At 41.0% G+C, this 10,873-nt stretch overlaps 1 protein-coding gene across 1 annotated transcript in view; it reads left to right on the top strand.

Moving 5' to 3' along the window:
- The window catches only part of BTC (betacellulin), a 42,483-nt gene that overhangs the window by 14,074 nt on the left and 17,536 nt on the right, over positions 1-10,873 (top strand). The window contains exon 2 of the mRNA XM_006754574.2: positions 8,422-8,520. Coding sequence (XP_006754637.1) covers positions 8,422-8,520 — 99 coding nt within the window. The remainder of the gene's footprint in view (positions 1-8,421; positions 8,521-10,873) is intronic.

Here is a 10,873-nt window from a genome sequence, read left to right as displayed (position 1 = left end):
AACCGCTAGAGTGCCAGGGAGCGCCTCCTGTCTTTCGCCAAAAGTGCCGGGAGCGCTATCAAAGCTTTGTAATGGTGTCCAGTTCTAAGTCTGCTTTTATTAGTGATCATGATATTGATAAATATGTCAATGTAGTAAAGGTTTCCTTAACTTTTTGAATATGTAACTTCATTTACTTGCGATTCATAATTTTTTTCCTAAACTGCTATAAAATCAGCAAAAATGCCTTGGCAATTTTAGCATAGTTCCTAGGATATTGGTTGGTACATATATATTATTATTATTATTATTATTAATATATATATATTATTAGTGACTCTCTTGAATGAAAATCTTATGTTTTTCATATCTATGTACCATATTTTCTCTAAAATATAACCCATACTTTCTCTGATAAAGATAATGATTATTATAATAGTGTATGTTCCTTTATAAACTATTTTACTATATTTTTCATTTTATTTACACTTATTACATTATGGGAAGGGCAGGGAACCTATGATTTTAATTTTTCTTCAGGAAAAGGTCAGAATAGTTTGTTAATGAACTCAAAAACACATAGTGAATTATAATGAGTTAGGTGATCTTTCCACAATATAATGGTACTTTCCCTAAGAAATTTTTTTCCCCAAGAAGTCAAAATTTGAGACTTTGAGGATGTGCAATTAAATTAAAGCAGTAGATGCAAAATGAAAGCTATATATTGGATAAAAAATACTGAAAGAATTTGGAAAGAATTATAATTGTTCTCAACCACAAAAAATTTTATTCCCAGGGATATTTGGCAATGTGTGGAGACATTTTTGGTTGTGACAACTTAGGAGTAAAAGGAGGGGTGCTACTGGTATTTAGGGAGTAAAAGCCAGGGACACTGCCAATAACCCTACAATGCACAGCCTCCTGCAACAAAGACTTAGCCAGCCCAAAATATCAACAGTGTGAAAACAGAGAAACCCTTTGGATGTTTCCCATTCATTTTAAACCAGAACTTGGATTTCTTTAAACAATGGGGTGAAATATCCAAAATATAAAATACATTTAAGCTCTATTCGATAAAGACTTTTCATTGCTTGCCATTCTGAGTAGCATGATCACATCTCTTGCCCTCTGTCTTTGTCCTGCATCATCCCCTTGCCTAGCATGTCCACACTGTGCACACTTCCCACCCACTGGTCACTTAATAGCCATCTCAATTATTAAATGGACTGACCAGATATGGCAGTGCTTGTGTTCAAGTAAGCCTCATTTTACTTAATAATGCCATGTAACTTTTCTTACAGTATATTGTGGTAGCTGTTTTATTTTTATTGTCACTGATCTCTTACTGTGCCTATCTAAATCGAATTTTATCTATATATGGGAGAAAAGATAAAAAAAATAGAGGGTTCAGTACTATCTGAGGTTTCAGGCATTCACAGGGGGTCTTGGAACATTTCCTGCAGATAAGAGGGGACTTCTGTAATTAAAGAGTCCCTGCTTTTCTGCTAAACTTTCCAAGGTTTTCTGCATCTACTGGCAATTCATCCTTTGCCTTTCTTCTATGCCTTTGGCTTCTTTGTGTCCATTTTCTCTCGCATTTGAAACAACAACAAGAAAAAATTGTTTCCCTGTATATATTGACTAGTCTTCTCACTTCCACATCTTTGAAGTGTAATCTGTAATTATTTGCATCTTCTTCATGCCACTACTATTTCTCTAGCAACATATTACTAGTGCTTTTTGGTTGCAAATCCAATGTTTGTGTTTTTAAGCTCTTATCTGTAATTCCCCATCAATCCTTTTTGCACTGTTGATCAAATTCTTGAAGGAAAACTCTCTCTTCTTACGTCTGTGGCTTCTCCTTCTCAGTCACTTGAAGATGTTTTCCTTTCTGCCCCTGTATCATATTGATGTTCTTCAGGATTCTGTCCTTAATCATATTTCCCTTCTCACATAAATCTTTCTGAGAACCCCACTTTCATGGCATGAAATACCAGTTTCTTTTCCATGACTCCCTAATGTAGAACCTGTAGCTTTGCCTTCTCTAGAGTTCCAGGTCTAATATCCATTTACTATCTCCGAGATAAGCTACAGTTATTTCAAGTCTCAGAGTATGCAAAGTAGAAATTCTCTCTCTATTCCTGTCTCCTCTCAGCCACTTTTGCCATTATAACAAAACTGGAGGTCTGGTGCACGAATTCATGCACCAGTAGGGTCCCTCGGCCTGGCCTGTGGAATCGGGCTGAAAGCAGCTCTCCAACATCCCCCAAGGAGTCCTGGATTGCGAGAGGACACAGGCCAGGCCAAGGGACCCCACCGGTGCATAGTCAAGGCTGGGGAGGGATGCAGGATGTTGGCCAGCCAGGGAGGGACTATGGGAGGTCTCCAGGGCATGTCCAGCCCATCTCGTTCAGTCCTGATTGGCTGGACCCCTGCAAAAGCTAACCTAGCAGTTGGAGTGTCTGCCCCCTTGTGGTCAGTGCATATCATAGCAAGCGGTTGAGCAGCTTTAGTATATCATTAGCATATTATGTTTTGATTGGTTGAATGGATGACCGGACACTTAGCATATTAGGCTTTTATTATATAGGATACCATAGACTGGGTAAGCAACAAACATTTCTCACAGTTCTGGAGGCTACAAATTTCAAAATGAAGGCACTAGCAGATTCAGGGTAGGGAGAGGGCCTGCTTTTTTATTTATAGACAGATATCTTCTCTCTGTGCTCATATGGCCAAAGCAGCAAAGGGTTCCTCAGAGTCTCTATTATAAGGGCACTGATCCCATTCATGAAGGTTCTATCCTCATGACCTAATCCCCTCCTAACACCATCACAATGGGATTTATATTTCAAATCAGATATATCCTCAACCTGTTTTCTTTGCATACCTTATATCTGTGACAATCCAGACAGTCACTCAAGCCACAAACTCTGGCTCCCTTTTCGTCAATTCCCACCCTATCCTATTAGTCACCAAATCCTTTATATTTTACTTAGTGAATATCTCTCATAATCATTTCTTCTTCTCCATACTCAGTGACACCACTTTGAGTTAGGTGTGTCTGATTCACCTGTATCATTAAAGTAACCTTTTCAAACTAAAAAATAAAGAAAAGATTTTCAATATGTTCAACAACCCATTTTAGCTGCATAACAATTCACACTAATTAACTTGACTCTTAGGCCATGTGTTTCCTCCTTGCTCTCCAGCCTCCTGTTCCATCACAATCCCCATCCACCCTCCAGACAAGCTGGATATGTCGTATTATTTTTGCCAAGACTTTTTACAAATTGTACCTTTTGGTTAGAATGTCCAGCCCAGCTGGCATTGCTCAGTGGTTGAGCATTTATCTACGAACCAGGAGGTCATGATTCAATTTCTGGTCAGGGCACATGCCCAGTAGCGGGTGTGCAGGAGGCAGCTGATCAATGATTCTCTCTCCTCATTGATGTTTCTATCTATCTCTCCCTCTCCCTTCCTCTCTGAAATCTATCTATCTATCTATCTATCTATCTATCTATTTCTTAGTTAATTACAAATTTTATCCCTTTCTTAAAAATTCACTTTATTTTTAATAGTGTAATAAATATACATGAATTTTTAAAAATTATATAGTGCTGAGAAGTGTATAGCAGCAACAGCAGATGGCTGAACCTTGCCTTCCTGCCTCTCTACCTGAGAAGCAGCCATTTTCAACTCTTTTAGGTATTTCTTCTGTGTCCACCTATGTCTTGCTAAATAATTTACTTGTAATGCTATTTCTTGATTTGTCTAGTTTAGACTTTACTTGTTAGGTTTCTCTTCTCGCATACTTCCAGTATAGTTACTAATGGGGTCATAATCAAAACATTTAAGAATTGACACAGCATAGACACTGATTAATCACGAGTTTTCTCACAATGGTGTATGTGGGCAAGTTCCTGGCCCTGACTTTATGGCAATTTTTTGTGAAGGTTATCCACTATTGAGACAGATAAATATGCTATGATTATGTTCTCTTGATTGCACAATTTTTATTTTATAGAAGTCATTAACTAATGCTAAAAAATAGTTATTCCCTCCTGAAAAACTCGCCATAAATCCTCACCCTCTCTGTGAAGTTTTTGCTGCCGGGAAGAGCTTCTTCCCCATCCTGTGTTATTCCTCTATTACCTCTGCTGTTGTGCTTATTACACTTTAAAGATTTGTGTGTCTTTCTTCATTATCAGAATGTGAGCTCCTTGAGGTTAGTGATAATTTGTTATCTTTAAATCTTCAGTGTCTTGCAGCTGTGCCAAACACATAGTGCTTAATATATGTATTGAATTTTGGATGGAACAGGAGTACCCTCTTTGAAGCAGCCTTCGGGATTGATTAGATGTTTTTGTGAGCATGTATCTAATTTCTGAGTCATTTCAGTTTACAAGCTGAAATTCCTGTCCAGGTCTAGGCAGCTCAAATAAATGAGTGTGGAAATCCTGTTGGAGTCTGTGGCATTTAAAGGTGTCACCTACTACTTAGATCCAGCCCTTTTTGCCATGAAGGAGTTTCAGAGTGATGTTGCCAGACTTTTTGCTTTTTCAGTGGAAGCAGAAAAATCCAGGTTTGATATGAATTGTTAACTACAGTGGACATACAATATTATATTCATTTCAGGTATATACCCCAGTGATTAGACATTATGTATCTTACTAATTCATTATCCTGATAAATCTCGTACCCATCTGGCATCATACATATTTATTAGAATATTATTGACTACTAGGGGCCCGGTGCACGAAATTCTTGCACTGGGTGTGTGTGGGGGGGAGTGTCCCTCAGCCCAGCCTGTCCCCTCTCACATACTGGGAGCCCTCAGGCATTGACCCCCATCACCCTCCGATCGCCTGATCGGCCCCTTGCCCAGGCCTGACGCCTCCGCCAGAGGTGTCAGGCTTGGACAGGGGACCCCCATCTCCCCCCGATCACTGGCTCTGACCCCCACCCAGACCTGAGGCCTCTGGCCCAGGAATCATGCCTGGGCAGGGGACCCCCATCTCTCTCTGATTGCCTGCTCCACCCCCCGCCCAAGCCTGACGCCTCTGACCCAGGCTTCAGGCCTGGGCAAGGGGACCATCATATCCCCCCAATTCCTGGCTCTGCCCCCCACCCAGGCCTGATGCCTCTTGCCCAGGCATCAGGCCTGGGAAGGGGACCCCCAGCCCCCTGCCCAGGCCTGATGGCTCTACCAGAGGAGTTGACCCTCATCGCCTTCCGATCACCAATCATTGGATCGGCCCCTTGACCAGGCCTGAGGCCTCTGGCTGAGGCGTTAGGCCTGGGCAGGGGACTCCCAGCTCCCCGCAATCTCCCGCTCCGCCCCTGCCCAGGCCTAATGCCTCTGGCCGAGGCGTCCGGCCTGGGCAGCGGGGACCCGCAGTGGCAGCAGCCCCGCGATCGCGGGCTCCGCTTTAGGCCCAGGCAAGGGACCCCTAGCTCCTGGGACTGCCAGCTTCGACCGTGCCCAGCTCCCATTGCTGGCTCCACCCCTACTTCCTGCTATCACTGGCCAGGGCAGCAAAGGCGCCTGATTCTCCGATCATGGGGCCGCCTTTGCCCTGCCCCCCAGCTCTTAGCTCCCCCCTGGGTTTCCAATCACTATCAGTGGCAGGGGGCTTCTTCCTGCTGTCCCTTTCGCCTCCCTGCATTGTGCCTACATATGCAAATTACCCTCCATTTTTGTTGTCAGTTAACTGCCATCTGAGTTGGCAGTTAATTTGCATATAGCCCTGATTAGCGAATGAAAAGGGTAGCGTCGTACACCAATTACCATTTTTCTCTTTTATTAGTGTAGATATGCCTTATGCTATACTTTATATCCCCATGACTTTCTGTTATTACCAATTTGTGCTTCTTAATCCCTTCCACCTTTTTCACTCAACCCCCCAATCCCCTTCACATCTGGAAAATATAAAAATGTTCTTTGTATCTATGAGTCTGTTTCTGTTCTGCTTGTTTGTTTATTTTGTATTTTTAGACTCAATTGTTGATAGATATGTATTTAATGACATTTTATTGTTCATATTTTTATATATTTCTTTTCTTCTTAAAGAAGACCCTTTAACATTGCATGTAATACTGGTTTGGTGGTGATGAACTCCTTCAGCTTCTTTATATCTTGGAATCTCTTTATATGTCCTAAATGATTGCTTTGCTGGAGAGAGCAATCTTGGCTGTACGTCCTTGTTTTTTATAACTTTTAATGCTTTTTTGCCAGTCCTTTCTGACCTGCAATGTTTCTGTTAAGAAATCAGCTAACATTCTTATAGGAGCTTCCTTATAGGTAACTAACTGCTTTTCTCTTGCTGCTTTTAATATCCTCTCTTTGTCTCTAATGTTTTAATTATGATATATGTTGGTGTGGGTATCTTTTGGTTCATCTTGTTGAGACTCTTTGTGTTTCCTGGACTTGTAGGTCTATTTCCTTCACCAAGTTAGGGAAGTTTTCCTTCATTATTTTATTAAATATGTTATCAATTTCTTGCTCTCTCTTGTCTTTCCAGCAGCCCCATGATGAAATGTTGATACACTTGAAATTGTCCTAGATGCTCCATCACTACCCTCCACTATTCACCAGAACTGGGTACTTGAGGTGTGTCTATGTACACCCACCTGTTATAGTTGAGCCTTGATTGCTGTCGGTACATAAATGGGATGGATTTATCCCTAGGCCAATCAGCTGCAAGGACTGGCTATGACCAGCGTGGAGGATCAGCTGTGCAGGGGCCCGCCCCATGGAGCAGAACTTACTTCAGCAGGGGTCTGGTGCATGCTGAGTGTACTCCTTGAGTATGTCGTTTGTGGAGCTGGTTGGAAAGTGGTGCTTTGATGTGGTCTGAAGCTGTCCATTGGGTGTGCTGGCTCCAGGGCCTTCCAGGAGGTGTAGGCTAAGGTCAGCAACCATCTGTTCTGCCTGGGGCCACCTGGCACAAGCTACTGAGCAATCTGCAGATGGCCGTTATTTGTGCTGGGCTTGGAGGTGCTCAGGAAAGGCTAACCTGAGAACTAAGGCTGGCTGCTGCTAGTGCCAGGCCTGAGGCTACTTAGAGAGAGTACAGAGCGTGCTGAGATCAGATGCTGCTGCTTGTGTGAGAGATTTAAAAATCTCTCAAGAGTCTTAAGAATGAGCCAAGACAGGCCATTTATATGGAAAAACCACTGGAATCAGCTTGGATGTGCCAGTTGTTGGGACAGGGTCTTGGAATTACAATAGTGGGTGAATAGTGATAGATTGATGGAGACTCAGATATGGCACCTGCCTTCTGGCTCTGTGGGGAGTGTCTCAAAAAAAGAGCAATGACCTTTGTCAACACCTAGATGCCAGGCAATTCATTTCATCATGGTATGTCCCTGGTTCCTTTCAAGTTGCTGTACCTGCAGCTCAGAGTGAGTAAGTCTGAGTAAGTTCATGGGTGGGCCCTTTCAGAGGAATGCCTTCTCACTCAGCCACTATCCCTACTGATTTCACAGCCAGAAGTTACTGGCACCTCTTTTCCCAGCACTGGAACCCTGGGCTGGGAGCCTGGTTGTGCAGCTGGGATCTCTCGTTCCTAAGGGGGTAACACCACAGCTGAGATATCCTTCTCAATTTTTATCCACCACATGTGTGAGTGGGACTAGCTCATTTTATGCCCTGGCCTCCCTACCATTCATTTTTTTTTCTTTCTACCATTCTTAATATGGCTTCTTTGTATCCTTAATTATAGGACTTCCGTTCAACTAGATTTCAGGTGGTTCTAAATGATTGTTGTTTTGTAGTTTAGTTGTATTTTTGATGTGATTGTGGGAGAATGCAAGTACCATGTTTATCTACACTGCCACCTTTACTGAAAGCTTGCTCAAGTTCTTATTTTAGACATTTTCATAAATATATATAAAAGTAGAGAGAACAGCATAGTGACTCTTGATATACCCACCACTCAGCTTCAACAATTATCAATTTGTTTCATGTAAACAAAGTTTTAAAATAATTCCTATAAATTGCATGTCTAGGTCACATCTTTCCAAGAGGAAGGAACTTAATAGTTAATACTTGAGAAACATTTGGTCTGTGTGGAATGGAGAAAGTACATCGCCATATGGTTCATCACCCATTCTCCCTGAAAACTCATTTATTAATTCATCCAGTGGCTAAGAACTCTATTTTCCATTTATATGATAAGTTTCTATCACAAATTATGGTCAAGTTTCCTTACTTAAGGTGCATAGTTATGCTGGCTTGAAAATTCTGTCTTCTGCACTGAGCTTAAAAGAAAGAGACATGCTGGCTTGTGTACACATCCCTCCCTGTGGGATAATGAATTAGAAATGGAAGCCACAGGCTTGTTATTTTTATAAATGGGTCATAATTTTGATAGAGTATTTCACCTGAGGAAATATTCAAGTCTTCATGTTTGTTTTGGTTCTGTTTTAAACTTGAAGGTCTAGTGATCCTCCACTGTGTTGTGGCAGATGGGAACTCAACCAGAAGTCCTGAGAATGATGGCCTTCTCTGTGGAGATGCCAGAGAAGACTGTGCAGGTAATACTTAACAAGCAATGCATTTGTATTTCGTCATCTTCATCGTCAATCTTGTTAAGTTTAGTTTTTTGATTACATAGTAATCATAAAACTAGGTAGTTGTTTTTTTTAGCACATACTAATATAGCAGGTACTGTGCTAAGTGCTTTACCTAAAGTAATTCATTCATTCCTCTTAAGAGCCTTATGGGCTGGATAATACTAGGTAATTTGGCAAAGGTTACAGAGCTGGCAAAGAGTAAATCCAGGATTCACATTCGGGCCTTTGTGATCCTAGTGCTTTCATTCTTTTTTTTTTTTAATCCTCACCCAAGGATATGTTTTTTGACAGAGAGAGCGAGAGCGAGAGAGAGAGAGAGACATTGATATAAAAGAAACATTGATCAGTTGCCTCCCATACAAACACCAAACCCTCAACCTAGATAGGTGTCCTGACCTGGAATCAAACCCACAACCTTTTGGTGCATGGGAGGACACTCCAAACAACTGAGTGACCTGGTCAGAGCTAGTGCTTTCATTATTAATCATGACACTACTTTAGTGTCACAGATGTGTCCTTGGTGTATGGGAGGACACTCCAACCAACTGAGTGACCTGGGCAGAGCTAGTGCTTTCATTATTAATCCTGACACTACTTTAGTGTCACAGATGTGTGTTCCAGGCTCTGTCATGTGCTATCTTAGACTAGATTCATAAAAAGTTCCCATATTTTATTCAAATTATTTTTTTTTCCTATTCCACAACTTAAAAGATGTGAAGAAAGCAATAATTTTTACATATTTCCCCCTGGAAATGCTTGAATTACTACTCTTAAAATTATTAGTCTAAGGCAGGGGTCAAGCTTATAAAAGGCCGGATAAAATTATCTTAGGTTTTGTGGACCATGAGTCATTGCAACTACTTAATTCTGCGCTTTTACTGTGGAAGCAGCCATAGACACTATGCAAATGAGTGTGGCCTTGGATGTGTTCCAATAAAACTTTATTGAGAAATAGGCTGTGGGCCAGATTTAAGCCTTGGACCATAGTTTGCTGACCCCTGGTCTAAGGTTCTGTCTGCCCTTTATAGATTGTGTGGTCTGGTCTTCTACACTGGTTGTTTCTGATTTAAAACAAAACAAAACACAGGCCAATTCCAAATGTAGGGTAGAATGGAGATGGCCCTCCTGTTCCCTGGAAACTTCTGAGAGTGTGGTGACTTCAGGAAGTTGTAACTGAGCCAGGAACATGCTGAGCAAGTCATCCTGACGTGAGTCATCAATTCCAGCCCTATCTTCTTCTTTCTTCTTCACACTAGTGGGCGGTCTGGAGAATGTCTGTGGAATCCACCCGTGTCTTAGTTCCTGCTTGTGTGGTTTTGTCACCCATGTAGGGAGAAGAACAAGGTCACTTTATGTGTGTGTGTGCTTTTCTTCAGCCAGGTTTCAAATGGTTTAAATGGTGGCATTTTCACATTTCTTTTGGCAGATTATTCCATAACTTGATGATTGACAGCGTTAAACAACCTGCTTCATCATATCCTAAATGTATTTTCTATTTTTTTTATTGTAGGAAGGACATTTAACATGAGATCTACCCTTTTACAAATTTTTAAATGTACAATACAGTATTGTTAACTATAGGCATAATATTGTATAGCAGATATCTAGAAATGACTCATCTTGTATAACTGAAATTTTAATCCATGGACAAAAATCCCTTATTTTACCCTCTCCCCAGTCCCTAGCAATCACCATTCTAGACTCTGCTTCCATAGATTTAGTCATTTAGATACCAGATATCAGTGGAATCATGTAATATTTGCCCTTTGGTGACTGGCTTATTTCACTTAGCATAATGTACTCCAGGCTTACCCATGTTGTTGCATATTGAAGAATTCCCTTTAAAAAAAATAGAGGCCTGGCTGGTATGGCTCAGTTGGTTGGGCATCATCCCCTGCACTGAAAGGTTATTGGTTTGATTCCTGGTCAAGGCACATGCCCAAATTGCAGGTTTGATCCCTGGTTGGGTTGCTTACGGAGACCAGTCAATGTTTCTCACATCGATATTTCTCTCCTTCTCTCTCCCTCTTCTTTCCTCTCTCTCTAAAATCAATAAAAACATATTTTTAAAATTCTAGGAATAAATTTAACCAAGGAGATAAAAGACCTGTACTTAGAAAATTATAAGTCATTAAAGAAAGAAATTGAAGAAGATACAAATAACTATCTTTTGTGCTCATGGGTAGGAATTATTATTATTATTAAAATGTCTATACCACTCAAAGAAATCTACAAATTCAATTCAATCCCTGTCAAAACAGCAATGCCATTTTTAATAGAACTAGAACAATTAATCAAAAAAAAATGTGTATGG

This window comes from Myotis davidii, unplaced genomic scaffold, assembly GCF_000327345.1.
Source record: "Myotis davidii unplaced genomic scaffold, ASM32734v1 scaffold892, whole genome shotgun sequence".
In the NCBI taxonomy this organism is placed as follows: Eukaryota; Metazoa; Chordata; class Mammalia; order Chiroptera; family Vespertilionidae; genus Myotis; species Myotis davidii.
The sequence above is the reverse complement of the archived record's forward strand: the minus strand, read 5'-3'. Positions and strand labels throughout refer to the sequence as shown.